Source organism: Vanessa atalanta, chromosome 23 (genome assembly GCF_905147765.1).
Source record: "Vanessa atalanta chromosome 23, ilVanAtal1.2, whole genome shotgun sequence".
In the NCBI taxonomy this organism is placed as follows: domain Eukaryota; kingdom Metazoa; phylum Arthropoda; class Insecta; order Lepidoptera; family Nymphalidae; genus Vanessa; species Vanessa atalanta.
The window spans coordinates 234,621-253,433 of NC_061893.1; the positions used below are offsets into that span (position 1 = coordinate 234,621).

At 35.9% G+C, this 18,813-nt stretch overlaps 2 protein-coding genes across 2 annotated transcripts in view; both read left to right on the top strand.

The window, feature by feature from the left end:
* Positions 1 to 11,717, top strand: part of LOC125073135 — a 34,196-nt gene extending 22,479 nt beyond the window's left edge. Inside the window, exons 6-10 of the mRNA XM_047683839.1 lie at positions 8,021 to 8,185; positions 8,943 to 9,075; positions 9,732 to 9,914; positions 10,698 to 10,836; positions 11,296 to 11,717. Of these exons, the coding sequence (XP_047539795.1) occupies positions 8,021 to 8,185; positions 8,943 to 9,075; positions 9,732 to 9,914; positions 10,698 to 10,836; positions 11,296 to 11,435 (760 nt within the window). The 3' untranslated portion in view covers positions 11,436 to 11,717. The remainder of the gene's footprint in view (positions 1 to 8,020; positions 8,186 to 8,942; positions 9,076 to 9,731; positions 9,915 to 10,697; positions 10,837 to 11,295) is intronic.
* A 1,336-nt stretch (positions 11,718 to 13,053) lies between these two features.
* On the top strand, positions 13,054 to 14,372 carry LOC125073149 (sulfated surface glycoprotein 185-like). Its single transcript, XM_047683862.1, has one exon. The coding sequence runs from the start codon at positions 13,147 to 13,149 to the stop codon at positions 13,888 to 13,890; it is 744 nt and encodes a 247-aa protein (XP_047539818.1). The 5' UTR covers positions 13,054 to 13,146; the 3' UTR covers positions 13,891 to 14,372.
* Positions 14,373 to 18,813: the final 4,441 nt, after the last annotated feature.

Consider the following 18,813-nt stretch of genomic DNA (forward strand, 5'->3'; position numbering starts at 1 on the left):
CAAAAACAACTTTGTCCCAAACACTTCACGTTTTCATATTCCAACATGTAACCCTTGTTGAGTTGTTTGTAATGCTGACCAAAACTGTACCTGCTATTATAAAAACAATTACAGCTCTCCTTACTATCGTACACTCATCTATAACAGTTTTTTTAGGTATTAGAATGCAAACTAAACTTTCTAATTTCTCATACGTAACAAAGATAAGAAGCGTTCATTATAACACGTCGAAATTAAAATCCGACCTTGTATTTTAAGTTTACTAACGCAATGACCTTATATAATGATCTTTTTAATTCGGTACGTTAAAACAAATCATCGTCCGTCAAAATATTACGATTCTAATTCCTCGTCGGATGCGAGTGATGTTATCGTGTAGGAAGAGGAAACGGCGTTTTCACGGGCTCGATCTTTTTTAATAACAACGGATATCATTCTTGGCCTTACTAGTTAGGTGCCCAATTACCAGATATGCAATAAATATAAACAGATATCATCACTCATCATCACTCCTAATGTAGGGTTACAAATATTATAGAATGGTTACTTTTTTTCTTTTATGGAATAGGTAGACCGGTTGGCAAATGGGAAACCCGATGGTAAGATACATTAGATAAGATACATTGGCGTCGTAAGAAATTTTCCGCATTAATCATTCCTATCATTTCTAATGCGGTAGAATATTCGATGAGTGGGTAGCACTTACTCAGTCGAAGCGTATTCCGTGACGCTTTTTTTTTTTTTTTTTTTTTTTTTTTTTTTTTTTTTTTTTTTTTTTTTTTTTTTTTTTTTTTTTTTTATATAGCCCGGGAGGGCAAATGACTCTGCTCCACCTGATGGTAAGTGGTAGTAGAGTCCAAACGCGACGACGGCTAGTGCAGTTGGGAAAGGTGATCTGCTCTAGCCGCCCCCGCCTTGCCGGCCCGCAAGATGCCTCTTCACGCCTCGTTTGAAGGAACCCAGGTCATAAGAGGAGGGGAATACGTGCACTGGTAAAGAATTCCATGTTTTGGAAGTGCGACAAAGAAAAGAGTTGCCAAATTTCTTTGTACGCGATGGAATTGATGTCACAGTTAGGCGGTGACATCGAGAACCAGCACGCGTGGACTTGTGTAGGAAAGGGGAAGCAGGAATAAGGGAGAATAGTTCCTCTGAGCACTCGCCGTGACACATTCGATAGAAAGCGCTGAGTGCCGCTATCTCTCGACGCAATTGTAAAGGCTCGAGGGTGTTGGTGACCTTTACATCGCCAATAATGCGAACCGCACGTCGCTGCAACCGATCCAAGGCCTCCAGTAGGTACTTAGCGGAGCCATCCCAGAGGTGCGAGCAATATTCAACGCAGGACCGTACCTGTGTTTTATACAGCAGGAGCAGTTGAGCAGGCGTGAAAAAACGCCGCACCTTGTTCAGGACTCCGAGTTTACGTGAGGCTGTTTTTATAACAGCCTCGATGTGATCCTTTGGATTGAGGTCGCACCGAACGTCGATTCCCAGTATGGCGACTTTGCTATGTATCTCCAGCGTAGTGCCACAGAGGGAAGGAGGAGGGGAAAATGGTGACTTTTTCGCTGTGAGAGCGCACACCTGTGTTTTCTTGGCGTTAAACTCAACAAGATTGTCAGAGCCCCATTTGGCGATGAGTCCTAACGTCCTATCGAGTTCAACAACAAGATCCCTCCGTCTCTCCTCAGTTTCCGCCCGTCCAGCCGCTGCGCGTCCGTGGTATCCCCCGTGCACTGTACTGTCATCTGCATAGCAATGTATGTTCCCGAGAGAGAGCATATCATTGATATGCAGAAGAAAGAGCGTGGGGGATATCACAGACCCCTGGGGGACTCCAGCATTAACTACATGGGATTTTGAAGCGCAACCATCAACTAGAACGCGAAGGCTGCGCTTGTGTAGAAAGCTAGCAATCCAGGTGCAGAGCTGAACCGGCAGACCGTATGCCGGCAGCTTGGAGAGAAGACTTCTGTGCCAGACTCTGTCGAAAGCCTTGGAGATATCGAGGCTGACGGCCAACGACTCTCCACGCTTATCGATAGCTTCACCCCAGAGGTGTGTTACGTACGCTAGAAGATCACCTGTGGACCGTTTTGGTCGAAACCCGTACTGACGATCATTAATTAGACAGTGATCTTCTAGGTAATGGATCAGTTGGTTGTTTAAGATCCGTTCCATCACCTTACAAAGAACTGAGGTGATAGCTATTGGCCGATAATTTGCCGGGTCAGATCGATCCCCTTTTTTGGGAACCGCTTGCACATTAGCTTCCCTCCAAGAATCCGGCACACATCCTGTAGAAAGAGACAGCTGGAACAGGCGCGTTAACACAGGAGACAGCTCCGCTGCACACTTCATCAGCACTATGGCTGGTATTCCATCGGGACCGCTAGCTTTCCGCACATCAAGTGATTGTAGCTCTGCACGTACATCACGTTGCCTGATTTTGATGTCAGGCATCGTGTAGCCACATGAAGGAATTGTTGGTGGCAGCGCACTACAATCATTGATTACTACTGGAGTACTTTACCCATACTGGAGTATGCGTTGGTTGATGAATACAAAGGCGACAGAATTTCATCTAGCACAGCAAGGAATAATTAAATCGAGAGCTAAAAGTCTTTTAAAAAAATCTTATAAATATCATGTACTCTAACGTATAAATATCGAATGTTACTAACAACAAGAATTACTCAATATGAATAAATAAATAAATCCCAGGATCCCAGTGTAAGTAGCTCAAGCACTTGTGTTATGGAGTAACGACGGTACCACAAACACCCAGACCCAAGACAACATAGAAAACTAATGAACTTTTTCCACATCAACTCGGCCGGAAATCGAAGCCGAGACCTCGGAGTGGCGTATGGAAACAGGTATACACACTACTCGACCACGGAGGTCGTCAATGTGTGTAGTATACAAAGCTTAAAAAAGCACTTTTACTTAGATTTCACCAGTGTTCATAAAACTAAACGACGGTTATAGCTATAAATAGCATAAAGTAAATGTTTGTTCAACTTTATCCACGACTCATCTAAAAGCAAATTCAATATTGACGTGTGTTATGTATAAATAAAATGGCATTCGTGATTGATTTCTTCGTTACGTGACCGGTGAAAGCGGAAGCAAAAAAAGCGTGATCATAAATAATTATGTAATATTTACATTTAACTGGAGGAACAATTCCAGTATGACTGAAATTAAATATAATTTTAAGCCTAATCACGATGTTGTACGGGCTATACATAGGGACATTCTTATTATTATACCTTTAAACTATTCTTTTCATTGAAAAACATGTAAGTGTTCATTATCAAACAATAGATCTGTGGTTACTTAGTGATGAGTGCGAAAGTAAATTCTGGACTTTGTGATGGAACACCTGAGAAGATACTGTCAAGCCCCCTGTTTGCTTGCAAACAAGATATTTTGAATGAATAAAGTCACACGTGCTAGAGTGCAATAACATCGGTACCTTCTCTATTCTCTATCTATCGTTATAAAGAACTTTAAAAGACTACAGTAGGTATTTTTAAAAACATACATTTTTGCCTACCTACATCAAATGTATAATAATAATATAATAATAAAACAGCTTTATTTATTCCACAAACATAAATTGTAACCAACAAATTTAGTAAATTGAACCATTTTGATTTGTGGACCCCCTCGGGGTAAAAGCCTCCTCCAAAGAATTCCATTTATTTCTGTTTTTGGCAGAGCTCATCCAGTCCCTTCCTATGTAGGCTAAAATCTCGTCAAATGTAGGTACTACAAAATTGTAGACTCATAACGGCATATATCTATTTCTTATAGACTCGTGACAGTTACAGTAAATGAATTACGTAAAAATATTTTTTCGTTAATAACCATACGTAAAAATAACACTAAACAGCACTTGAGCTGTATGATCGATAACGTTTAAAAATTTCTTACGAGAAGATTAGGCGTTGCCCACCTGTGGGACTTTAGCAGGCTTTTACTTTAATAAACTTTCCTTAAAGAAAAAATATTAAATTAAAAAAAAAAATCATTAACTGTAATATCCTCCTCATTTAGTTATAATTAAATGTAATCATGATATGGTCATCGAAAAAAAAAAACGATTATTTAAAATATGCAAATGAAAACAAATTTTTGACGTTTTAAAATTATCTTACATAAAAAAAAACGAGTTTTATAAGAATGTAAAAGTAATTATCAAGTAGGCGTGAGTGTAAGTTTAATATATTTTAAATATTACGTGATTTCGTTAAACCATAAGGGTTATATAACACTTTGCAGATAACAGTTCTTGATAGCGATGTGTACCTGTTATTTAACTGTTTCCGTTTAGTTTAAATTACATGTTTTATAAGTGATCGGTGTTTTTGTTGCCGGTTTAATGGCTTTTATTGCTATATAAATCTTGGTGTTGCTTTTTATTATCTTCCTATTGCATCTTTGAGCCGTTTCTAAATCTATATACGTAATTAATCGTTTAAGTTTTTATCTAATACGCTCGCTCGGAATACACTCTTTTCCAACGATTGAATAACGCATTCTAATAATTCTAAAATATTTGTACATTTATGTGAGGCATTGGCGGTCGCTGAATCATTTTAAAGAACTTTTATGATGGTACAAATTGGGGCATTTACCTAACAAAAATTTACCAAATTTCTTCACTCATAAGAACAGAGGATCATATGACACCTACGTGTTGAAATAGGGAGTCTGTTCCACTTTGCAAAATCATACGAAATTTTACATAAAAATTATCGACGTAGTTTGCATAATTAGCCGACAAAAGTGGCAGTTCAATGGTCACGTATGTCGAAAGAGCAGAGGAGTCCTAGAGTAGAGACTGTGCATTGCCAAGCGCAGCGAAGGGTATCCTCCAGCAAGGTGGACCGATGACCCGAAGAAGGTGTCGGGACCCGACTGTATGCAGCGTCCATTGATGACGATTGGCTGAGGACGACAATGGAGATTAATTGGTTTGAAAATTTGAGTTATGGCTACGATGACTAAAATCCTCACATAAGAAATTTACGATTCCTGTCATCTTGGTGAAAAAAAACTGGATGCGAAAACTTGGGGAGGCCTATGTCCAGCATTGGACTGCGATTGGCTGACGATGATCATGATAATATGGGAACGATCGCAACCAGTAAAAAAATCAATTACAAAAGATTTTCGAATTTCAAATTACTCGACAAAACGTCTTCAGCCATTTTGTTGTGACGTAACAAAGTGACGGATAAATTAGCGCCTTATTCAAGCATTACGTAGCCCATAAAGTTACCGTTTGAAGTAAAGTCCCCGCTGAACCGGCTTGTTTGTTCACACAATGTGCTGCTCGTGTTGTTATTGCTATTGTTAACTTTAATAAGGTTGTAAAGTTTCTCTCCATTCATATTTTAGATACATAAAATTACGACTGCATCTAATCTTATTGTTGAAGAATTGCTTGCTTTGTTATGATGGATAGACTTTTTTCGCTAGTCTATGTAATGTTTTACTTTTTGCAAATTAGAAAACGGGATATTTTTTGTTCCCATTTGAATGCCACATTGACCAATTTTATTCATCTTTCATCTTTCTAATTTATTAAATGTTTACAGTGCTGGAAGTGTGACACTTATATTTAAGTTTTAGGGCTTGTGATCATTTGAGATACTGAGATCGGGTCCAAAATAATCGTAATTGCTGCTTCTAGTAGTTTCACACAACTACTATGGGCATCTGGAGGCAATTTGTTTTCAAATCTGATTGGTAGATGTGCGATTAACGCATTCAAACAAACAAACTTTTACTTGTTGGGCATTGGCAAGCTCGTCTAGATAGTTACCACCTCCTCATCATATATTCTACCACCCAACAGCAATGGTTGGTATTTTTGTGTGTCATGTTATACATCATCTGATTGGTGGCGTATTGGCGATGTAACAGAACCAAAGTCAGCGATGGTCACTTGCCTTATCTTATCCCGCCTATACTATATTTATATAAACAAAAAAATGAAGGGCTTCATATTATTTGTATAGATAATAATGATGGAATCCAATTTAATCAAAACGTCTATACTGCCAGGAAAGTTAACGAAATAAACGTTGATTAATATGAAAGTATTCGTAAACAACTTTCCGATGAAAGTTTTGGAAATCGAAGTTTTCCAACAAATCGTTTAAGAAAAAGTTAGGTACGCCGTTTTCTCTGGTATCTAGATGTTGTTTCACGTAGAGAGATGTTACTTATGTCGCATTCATTGAGTTGTTAATCTCATATTTCTTATTTATAGTTCTGATGTATTTACTCAAACAACTTCGTTGCGTCTTAGTGAAATTCCTTATTAAAGAAGTTGGAATTGTATTTTTCTTTACGGATTAGTTTTTCTTTTTTATTTCTACTTGTTTTATATCAGCTGATATTTTTCTACACAGTTTTCATAATCATCATTAATAATGAGTCAAGTTGCATGTAATTTAAGTCGTTTTGTAAGTCACAATAATGAAAATTACTTGATATAATTCTACTAGCTACACCACGCGGTTCGACCTGCGACGAACGTTACTGCTCCTGCTGTGGTGCCTGTAAATAATTATTTAGACTGTTTGATTAATTTGTCTATATATTTTGATTTTCCGTTTCGTATAATCCTGTACAAACCTTATACACTCTTGTTCTATCTCTTCAAATTTAGTCCAAAGTTTTTTAGTTTCCTTTTTGTGCTATAAATTAATACATTTGGTTATAGCTCCGTGACATTCTTATTTATTATTGAATTATTTGAAGACATTAAATATACTGTAATTACGGTTACACATAACTTGTTTTTTAATAAATAAATTAAAGAAGAATAGAAAAAACGAAACCGAAATCTTTAAGAAATGATAATTAATTTGCACCAAACGGATAATCCGAGAAGACTTTCTTTTTTTCTATCATTACCTGCTCACATTTTTGTATTAATTACAATATGAGTCTTCATTACACAAAAAAATTATATAAAACTTTCGTTCCCAGAAACATCGTCTGGGAAAGATTATATCATCAGACTTTGTTCTGAAGTCAGTTCATTACGCGAATTATCATTCCTCATTGTTCTTGGTGATTCTAATTGTTGATGTTCTTTAGACGAGTTGCCTGATCTTGCGTCTGAAGACGATGGATATAAAGACGATTGGAGACTTACTAGTGGATAATTTAGTGACTGCCACACAGCGTTCCGAGTCAATGAAGAAGTCGTTATCATAGACTTCAGAGAAAAACTTGTATTTGTATATGAATAGTTATCGTCAAAAATAATGATTGTGAAGCTTTCTGGCGATTAAAATGGTAGAAAAGAATCGGTATGGAGAGAAGACAATCGGTTATTTTTTCCCGAGTAGTGGATCCTTTATTTAGTATCAACTCATCATTTGTTCTAAAACGTCGGACGGAATTAGGGTATTAACATCAGAATATTGATATTAGGTTAGATATTTTCAAGTAATCATAGATTTGACATTTAAAAGAAGATAAGGGAAACATTGTTATTGTCATCGTTCGATTAATTACGTTTAAACAACATTAATAGGAGCAACACACAGATTATCAAAAAGGAAATCTTAAATGTTAAGTGTTTAAGTGTACATATTTTAATAGTCAGACAAAAATGTTCAATTTATAAAAGCACAATATTTAAACCTTTCAAAGTCATGACCATAAATTCATTTGTTTCTCTTGACGACCTCCTTGGTCGAGTTTACACCGGTTTGCATGGGTACGCCACTCCGAGGTCCCGGGTTCGATTCCCGGCCGAGTCGATGGAAAAAAAGTTGATTAGTTTTCTATGTTGTCTTGGGTCTGGGTGTTTATGGTACCGTCGTTACTTATGATTTTCCATACCACAAGTGCTTTAGCTACTTACATTGGGATCAGAGTAATGTATGTGATGTTGTCCAATATTTATTTACATTTCTCTTATATATAAACACTTATTATACCTTGATGGTCACGATTCTATTATTAATTATTTCTATTTCAGGCCAGTTGCAGGTGTACTAATGAGCTACTCCCGAGGTTGTGCAGCTGTCTTGTCTCAGATGAATGAGGGTCATTTGACAGCGGAGACAACGCCGCGCTCGCCGACAGACTCCGCCAGTGACGGGTACCACTCAGACAGCGACGACTCACAGCAACACCCAGACAGGTGAAGAATCACTTTTGATCCACGACCTTCTTGATGTTTATAAATACACATATAATAAGTTTAGTACCGATAAATATAGTAAATATATGTAATTATGGAAGTTTTACATTTAATTCGATATGACGATTCAAATATTTTTATGTTGTGATTTTATGTTAGTTTTGGAAAGGATATGCGTACTTTTAATTATTTTGTATAGTTTATAAGACTAGTATTCTCTTATTTCCGAAAGAAATTTGCGTGTTTGGGAGTTTTCAGAATCAGGTTTCTTTGCGAACGAAATGAACGTTCATAAGTATTACATTCAAAGCGTTGTTTGTTCTAAAATGGCGTCTCAGCTTTGAAGAGAACACATTATAGTAGAGATAGTATCTGTATATTCCTGAGAAGGCGACTAGAGAGCATCTTGAGTTTATTGGGAAATTCGGTGACGGGGTCATATTTGTGAAGACCAAATACAAATATTATGTCAATATTTTGAAGGCGCTCAATCTTGTCCAATTTTACCTTGTTAAGGTCAAAATAGGAAGACTTAACGGTGGTCGAAGAGAGTGTAAATAGTAATGTTTGCTTAAAATGCTTAAAATGTCCTATATCTGGGCTCCATCCTCCTCTCCTTAATAGAAAAAGGTTTGGAGTTTATTTAAATTGTGTTTGATGCCTGTGTTTGAACTTTCAATGGTCTATTATGATTCACATGGGATGTTCAAAATAATCTTGTTTATAATTTTTTTATTGGTTTTCCTTAAAATTGCAGAAGTAAACTAGTGTCGCAATACGCGGCGGTGTGGGCGCGTGCGGCCGACGAAACGTTGCCGGCGCTCGCTGCGCTCGAACCGCTCAAGCCTACACCCAATCTGAAATATAAAATTGTCTTCTCTATTGTTGTTGTAAGTATATGATTAAGTCAATAACATCACGACAATAATAATTATATCAAAAGTGAACTAGTATTTTATGAGCAATTTCTGTGCTGTCAGTATTTGCTATAAGTTTTCAACAGGCGTTAATTAAATATAAATTGTAGGTATATTTTTCATAGATTCTATAATTTATATATTACTTATAATATAAATATATTAAGATTAAAAAAGTTGAGTAAGCCAGTGAAACAAGAACCTAAAATCTTAGTTCCCAGGGTTGGCGACGCATTGGCGATAAAATGACAGGTTAATATTTCTTATGGCGCCAATGTCTATGGGCCATGTCCATTTACCATTAGACGGCCCATCTGCCAGTCCGCCTTAATATTTAATAAAAAACAAAAACAAAAATACTCATATATTATTACAATTTGAGTCACTCAGTTTCATTCGCAGGTTCTTTTCAGGTATTTTTTCCGAATCAGTGGTAACTGATAATAATAAATATTATCACTTATTTATTAATAAGTGTAACGCTTCTATATTGACTAAATATTTTGAATTGATATGTAGGTACATATTATTTTAATACATAAAACTACTGATCTTCTAATAATATTATAATACTTTTTTTTAAAAGACTAGTAGCAGATTATAAGAACCAAGTTTCCTCATTTTGTTAGCTTTCCTTCCGGGCGGCGATTAGTCTCCGAGACAAGCGAATCAGCGAAGTGAAGGCTCTGCTCGGCTGCGAGTCGGAAGCGACGCCGGGCGCCGCGCAGCTGTCGGCCGCGGCTCTGCGTCTCCTACGGAACACTGCGCATACGTTCCCCTTGGGAGAAGCTGAACGTACCGTTATTAATCAAGTTAGTATGAGAGTTTCTTCTATATCTTAAATTATAATATAATATAATAAATATAAATATATTGGACAACATCACATACATTACTCTGATTCCAATGTAAGTAGCTAAAGAATTTGTGTTACGGAAAATCAGAAGAAATGACGGTACCACAAACACCCAGACCCAAGGCAACATAGAAAACTAATGAACTTTTTCTGCATCGACTGGGCCGAGAATCGAACCCGGGACCTCGGAGTGGCGTACCCATGAAAACCGGTGTACACACTACTCGACCACGGTGGTCGTCAAATATTCTATATATAATTTATAAATAAGGACGATTTATTTTGTAACGCCTTATTGTAAAATCTACTAAACCAGTATACGAGGAACTAAAGTCACTCGCCTTTAATTTCTATTAAATTTCGCGTTCTATTCTTAACTATGAAACGCTTTATTTGGATTTTCTTTTATGCCTGTGCCAGACGAATATTTATTTAGTGGTGTTTGAAATATACTTCTAAAAATAAAAAATCAAACTTTACATTCAAAGCTTTACAAAAAATATTGTTTACGTTACAAAAATACCTGTGAATTGCAAGTTGACATCAGCGATCTCATGTTTGAGTTAATTCTTCACTTTCCCCTAAAATTTACCTTTTTAACCGATTGTAGTAATTTAATTCCTTTTAACGATAACTACGTTTCATACTGCTTATATTTGCACGGTTTTTTTTTAACGAGATGATTCCATTAATATTTCAACACTGACGCGACGTCCTAAATACAGCTTGTGTATTGTAGGTAGCGAATACGTTGAGGGAGTACCCTTGTCTGTCTTCGTGCGGAGCCTTACACGCGCTGGCGGCGGCCGCGTGTCGCGCCGCGTGGGCCCTTGCTCTACATTCACCGCCATTACGTATAGACACTGACTTCACACCAGGTGAGAGTCCGCCAAGCGTTTTCAAATTGAAATAATTTCAATATTAATAAATAATAAAATGGTTGACGATGAATGATGAAAATGATCGCGATTTTGATATGATGTATACAATTATTTAACTTGATTTAAAAGTAAATATGTTTTTAAAATTTAAATAACAATAGCCACATTACATATAATCGCTATTTAAATTTCGATTCTTTTCACTTGGGATGCAATTATTACATTGATATTTAAAAAAAAACTAAACCGAAATGTCCAGCGGTTGGGTTTTTTTTATAATTTTTTTTGTGTGTGTGTGTATAGAAATGAGGCAGAATTTCATTCGGCACCTTAAGCAGATCTCAGGGTGGTATTCCGTCCTGAGACGAAATTATAAACAAATTTAAGCACACGTATTTTAGCCCAAGTTCGAGTTAGCTCGTTAAAAAGTTTTAATGCATGTTATTGTATTTGCAGTCGTGATGAACCCTGACAAACACGTGCGCTTCTCCCTCGGCGACGCGCGCGAGCGACGCTCGGACCTCATCAAGTCGTTCGTGTGGCCCGCGCTCATGGACGGCAACAGATGCGTCTTCAGAGCTGTTGTCTTAACTTGACACCCTCGTCTCATATTCATGGACGCATAACATACCACCTCACTTTGATTGATTCTACTTTAACACCAGAGATTAAAGGCTATTGAAGATTTAGTAAATAGTATTTATGAAGAATGATATCCGAACTATTCATACCTTTGTTACGTTTCACGTCTAAATTACTCAACAGATCGTCATGAAATCCTCATAGGTGTCGTCAGTGGAAGATAAGAAAAAAATCACGAAATTGAACGCAAAATGTCTCGGACCTGAATCATTATTTACAATGAGCAATTAACTGATTTAACTTGTGAACTAACTCTTTAAGTTAAATGTTTGTTCTTCCAAATGTCAAATCCATGGTTACAGAAACTAAATAACCATTATAAATAGGCCGTAAATAATAATAAATTAAATGTGACAAGATTTGTTTTCGTTCTTATAAATAATCTGTAAAGAGATCGATTTTAATGAAATTAATTACTCGTGGATATTAAATTTCCACTAATTGAATAGTGGATTTAATTGTTAAGTTATAAATTAGTACTTTGATGGTATAATATTTATTTTGTACAAAATATTCTAGATATATTTTTCTATATGTCTTTGAGGACAGAAGATGTTTATATTTATTTTAAATCATTTAAACAATAAGCTATAATAGAATTTTTATGAATATATGTATATTGGATATATGTTGAATTTATTTAATCCTTTTTAACTTGAGTATATTACAAATGTAATGTAATGAAAATATACCTTTCATAATCAAGTAAGCTCCCGTACATTCATCATCATTTTACAAGGTTATATTGAATGTAAAGCTTCTATTGGTCAGTTGATTCTGCCAAGAAGAAACAAACTCTGTAGTCACCCTATTCCATCACTAATATCAAGTACGTTAATAAAATACAACTTCGTTAATATATTCCGCCTGAAACCAAATATTAAAAAGGGATTGGTAAAGGACTTTTTTGTCGTAAAATCCGCTGTAGTAGGCTGGAGTCTGGAAATTGCTAGAATCCCACGTAAAAGTGTCCTGTACATCAATCCTTTTTAATAGTGGAGCTGTGTTTGCGCAAAGTTTTTTTATGATATAGGTAGGCGGACGAGTAAATGGGTCACCTGATGGTAAGTGGTCACCACAGCCCATACGCAAAGGTGCTATAAGAAATATTAACCATACCTACATCGCCAATGCGCCACCAAAACTAAGCTTTTTTGTCCCTTGTGCCTGTATTTACACTGGCTCACTCTCCCTTCAAATCGGAACACAACAATATTGGGTACTGCTGTTTGGCGATAGAATATCTGATGAGCGGATGGTATCTACCAAGACGGGCTAGCACAAAGTAAAGTCTAGTCAACTTCCATGCAGTTGGCTAATCTCTATTGCAAAATTCAGAGGATGTGACGGCAATTGGCTTAAAGAACATAACAACGATGTTGTAAGACGAAATATAAAGTTTAATTGATGACAAATCATACAAATTATTTTCAGCGCTGAAATGACTAACAAACAACAAATGATTCATATTAATCTATCGGATTTATCCATTTATCGGTGACGATAAGATTAAAACTGTGAACAATATAAGCCGTGACCCAATACAGCAGATAGTGATTACAAAAGATACAGCGGCCGGACTCGAACTGTAACTAGTACGAGGAACCATTAACATATACATAAAGTGTTATTCTATTGAAAACTAATTACCGTTCTTTAGTGAAAATGAGCTATCCACCACACGGACCACCACCTCCCCCTTACTACGGACACCCAGGATGGAATCCACCACCACCGCCGTATCCTCCTCGTCACACTTATCCGCCTACAGATTATGGCCAAGTTACACCGCAGCATCCCCCGCCAATGCCTTACTACGTTCCTGGAACAATGATGGTGCCCGTGCCCGTAATGCCACCACCAGACACGAATCAACCAACATACATCACCAACTATATCTACCACGGAGAAACATCCAGCACGCCGTCTGAACAAGTACAAATATCTGAAACGGCTGGCGATTACGATTGGGTTCCAACGACTTCGACGACAGCGAGCAGTCTTACTGGGAAAGCAGTGATAGGAGGTCAAGAGGGTTGGGATGGCAGTCCTCTGTGGGTAATTCGGGCTTGGCACAATGGGGAATTGATTCCTGGAAAATTATCCGTGAGACACAATGCAGCGTCTGTCATGTTCAACGGTAAAGAGATTCCAGTTCAGAATATAGAAGTTCTATGCGCTAAGCCTGATTACCTTAGATGGGTGCCGGCCTCTAATGGATCTGTACCTCCTGGAGCGATCGCTGGTGGAAGAACGACGTCTGGAGAAACTCTATACGTCGGAAGAGCGAGACACCAACTATCATTAACGCCTGGCAAAGTTCATCCGACTCATAATACTTGTTACATAGGATTTGGGGGGGCGGAAATTGCTTATAAAATGTACGACGTGCTCTGCAGGATAAGTTAGATTGGATAAAGACTGATAGTGTTACATTTTGTGAACGTTTAATGAGCAAATTTATTATGTAGTGGAATATCCATTACAATTCCTGAAATGGGAGTAAAGTATATTTTAATATAGTATATTCAATAAAACTATACAATTTCTCAACACTGATATTTTAGAACTTTTATTGAATAAAATATTTACATTAAGTATTGTGAAATCATACTGTGTTTGATTATATCCCTTATCGTTAACAGATATATTATCAGGACGTGATAAATAACGATAGCGAATATACATTTTTCTTTGTGAGAATTATTGCACGTAATCCTTACTTAACTAGCTACCCGGCCCGGCTTCCCATGGGTAGAACAAGGGTAATAAAGCATTCACATTGAAAGAAAACGTATACACACTTAAATAATTGTCATATATCATATAGTAGTATAGTTACGTCTCGCAGTGTGAGTAATTATAAAATAATAAGTAAATAAAAATAATACTGAATTAACTTTTGTTTATTTTAATTTTAATAGTAATTATAAGAACTTATAAGGAGTTTTAACACAATTATGTCCTGCCTGGAATGTCATTCCTACCTTAAGAATAATAAATGTTATTAATTTATTATTTTAGAAAATAATAACGTATCAAATCTATACATATAATAAAATTGGAGTGTCTGTTTGTAATATTAAATTAATCGCTTTTTAATAAATGCATATGTATGTATACACGGTATATATACCTCAGTAACATTTTTTACAATATTTTTTTTGTCTGTCTGTTTGTTCCGGCTAATCTCTGGAACGGCTGAACCGATTTCGACGGGACTTTCACTGGCAGATAGCGGATGTAATAAGGAGTAACTTAGGCTATTTATATAGAATAAAAATAAAATCACGGTACAATATCCAAATAACTTAAATTCAAACAAGGCGCACGAAGTCGCGGGCACAGCTTGTTGTTATATATAATTAAATCTGAGGGTACCATGATTCTTATTTTCGTCATCGCGTCCGAGGTGTGAAAAGTGTTTAGTATCCATTTCTTTAGCAACTTCTCTATCTATGGTATCTGTCTTGTTTGTTATAGATATTTAAATATCATTGCCGTGACGATTATTGTTTGTCTTTTTTATCTTATCTACGTATTGTTATTGAATTATTCTACTTTACTTTTTAATATATTGTTGACGTAAAAATTCTTTTAGTGCATTATTATCAAAATTATGAACCGTTTCGTTCGGTCGAATTAGAATGTAAAGTAAACTACGTAACGTTACAGAAAAATGCTTTTGACGTATAATATTTTATTTCTGTCTCGTGTAATGAGTGTGTTTATAAACAAAACCTCAAAGTCAACTGACGGTAAGTGGTCCCTACTGCCTATCGATATTGGCGCTGTAGGAAATGTTAACGATTTCTTACATCGCCAATAAGCCAACCAACAATCAACCTTGGGGTTCGATCTAAGACTTACCAACAATTTTGAATACAAAAAAAAATATATAAAAAAAATAGGAGAAATAGTATTCAATTAAAATATTAAAAATCTCAATAATAAAATTTACAAACTACTATCAGGCTAACATATAAAATTCGATATATATATTTATATTAAAAAAACACAGCATGCGCGACTCGGATTCGTATTAGGGGAATATTTTTTACAATGAAATATGAAATCCAAAAAGCTAGCACTCTATTAAGTATATTAGATGTAAGTGGAAAAGAGAAAAATAATGTAGCCCTCAATTAGGTATATTTCGATGGAAAAACAGTTCAGAGAAAATAGCGCTATAATATTTTACATTACATTACATTAGCAGCCTGTAAATTTCCTACTGCTGGGCTAAGGCTTCCTCTCCCTTTGAGGAGAAGGTTTGGAGCTAATTCCACCACGCTCCAATGCGGGTTGGTGGAATACACATGTGGCAGAATTTTATTGAAATTGGACACATGCAGGTTTCCTCACGATGTTTTCCTTCACTGCGAGCACGAGATGAATTATAAATATAAATTAAGCACATGAAAATTCAGTGGTGCCTGTTTCGGCTTGAACCCGAAATCATCGGTTAAGATGCACGCGTTCTAACCACTGGGCCATCTCGGCTCGTTATATGTTATATTATGAAAACCAAGAAATGATGAATACCTCATGATCAACGTAAACGCAAAAAGATCAGTTAAAAACAAACTTATAACACTTACTTAAACTATACCGTAACTATGTAACTATTGTATTAAAATAAGTAATCAAAGTGTGTGAAATATTACTGGTTTAAATTATATCCACGTGTGGAATTAAAAGATCATTTGCTAGATTTCGCCCACACGCACACACAGATATCGGGTTATTGGGAGCCAAGATGCTCTAGTTGTTAGAGGTAATTTTAATCTATTAAATTATAAAATATTCTCTCTCTCCTCTTAAACTTTTCTTCAAGAGCAGATCTTTGCTCAGCAGTGGGATATTCAAAGGATATATTAACGGATAGTCACAGTACCTACTGGAAATGAATTGAATTTGTCGTATATTTATGACAAAAGAGGGCCTTTTTGTAGGCTTTTCTTCCTCCTTCCAGATCAGGATGGTCTCATAAAAGTAGGCTGCGGCACTCCATGCGGATCCGATAAGGAAAGGTCCCGTCGGACTTGGCCGTCAAGGGTCTACTTCCACTAAAAATAATACAATAAGTCCACCACCACTTAAAGAAATTACTTTTTGATTATTTTTAATTAATAAATTGATACGAAGACAATATCAACTTTTTAATTAATAATCAGCTCAAAAAGCCTTGCCTCGGATATCTTATGCAAATTAGGCCAACTTTCGTTGAAAGTAATTGCTGCTAAAGTTACAAATTCAATATTGAATATTAATTGGGCGCTGGCATTTTGATGGATAATTGTATTTATTATGCTAATAGCTATGACTGACGGATCGCGGTGAACATTTTGAATTTTATCCGTGAAAATATTGCACGGATCTTAAATACCTATGAGTTGGAATTTATTGTTGAAAATGATGTTAATAGTGTGAAATATTTGGCGCAGTTTGCGGCGCTCTCAGCTTCCTTGTGTGTGCCGAGAATAATTGGAAAATAAATCTCATACCGTTTTCTACACCAATTAACTTACACAGCTACACATAAAAAACAACGAATTTATTCAATATTCAAAGAAATCAAAAGAATATGAAACCTTGCCTTTACGTCTTATTCATTAATGTATTTTTAAGGTTACATTTAAATTTATTAATTGTTAAAGCATCACCACTGAAAATAATACCTAGAAGGATATATTGACATTGAGGCGATCTTTTTAACGTTGACATTGATATTTCTCAGATATACAGGCGAGGCACATGAAGTGTTACGGAGAATATTCGAGACAAAAGTTTCATTGTTCGAGAAGACCGTTAAACAGGAATAACTATATTTTATTAATGAGCTTAACTACTTCAAGGTCATCTCTACTTTTTTTTAATGGAAGCATGTTTTTTTCGATGCCGCAATTACCGATTTTAACACCAATTCACCGAACAGTAACTGTGTAGTTGAAACATGAAAATATCGGTATAATATTATTGAAAGGATCCCAGTGGATGCTTTAAAAGTGTTTATTTAGAAGGTCGCTTAAATTTTCTGCTAAGCGTACGGCCTCAATTATTGAAAAAACGTACGGCCTCAATTATTGAAAGACGTGTCCGTGCATGTTCGCATAAACAGGTGGCTGCAACATGACGGCGCACACACCTGCTCTGTGTTCAAGACAAAAGGTGAATAGGATTTTTGGATAAAAGTGGGTATTACGAGGTAATCCTTTATACCAGATCCAGACCAGATCTTACATCACCCATTCGGGTTATGACAACCCCAAGCCCATTGCAAGTGAATAGTTGTTATGGGGTTTTGTCAAACATATAATGGCGGCATGTGGAGTAAGTTTTGCAGGAAAAGTAAACTTGCCAAGTAAAAAAAAATAGATCGGACCAGTCAAAAAGGTACTGGGATTGTTCTTGCAAGTTAAAAGGATTTAGTCTAGTCTTCTAAGAATTGCTGTTGTAATCGGTCAAGGAGATAACTTAGGTATCATTAACGCGCGAGTCGATTGCGAATTTTATAAATGGTGGGCATAAGTTGTTTAATAAGACTTACCAATATTCAATATTATAATAAAAATTACAACAAATTTAAAATTAAAGCAATATTGTTTTGTGTAAAAATTGCTTAATTTTATTAATCAGGCGCTTCCTTGGTTGGAACTTGATTATATAAGATCGAGGGAGCTCTTTTGAAACTAAATGAATACATTAAGTAATTTAAAGTCATCGAATAACGAAATGATTGTGTTCGTTTGAAACTTTGAAACCATCGCCCACGTGATTGAAATACGAACTATTCAATTATACTAATTGCTTTATATTTTATATATTTAAGCGTAATAAAAGCTAGGTTTCATAAAAATCGTTATACAATATTTATATATTTTAATATGTTATAAAATCAGATAAGTATAATTCAATGTATTATTAAATAACAGAGTTGTATAATGTTATTTCTTTTTTAAATTAATACTTTTGTAAATATAAATATATCAAACAAAGACTGCAGGTTCGAACCCTTCGAACCAGAACATTTAGAAAAAAATTTGCAACTTGTACTGGCGGTAAAATTCTATCACATAGCAGATTAGTGCAACTCCAACTGTTTGCTCGGAGACGACGAGGAGGACGAGGACTTACTGGTTTTATTGTTTTAAGCAGGGATGCATCGATACGCTTTTTTGCCGATACGATACCGATACCGATACTCTTAGAAAAATATCGGCGATACCGATACCGATACACATATCGAATTTAAATAAAGGTAAAATAAATGTAAGTAGACATGCTTATTAATTGTTTTTATTAAAAAAAAAAACACAGTTACAGACTTGG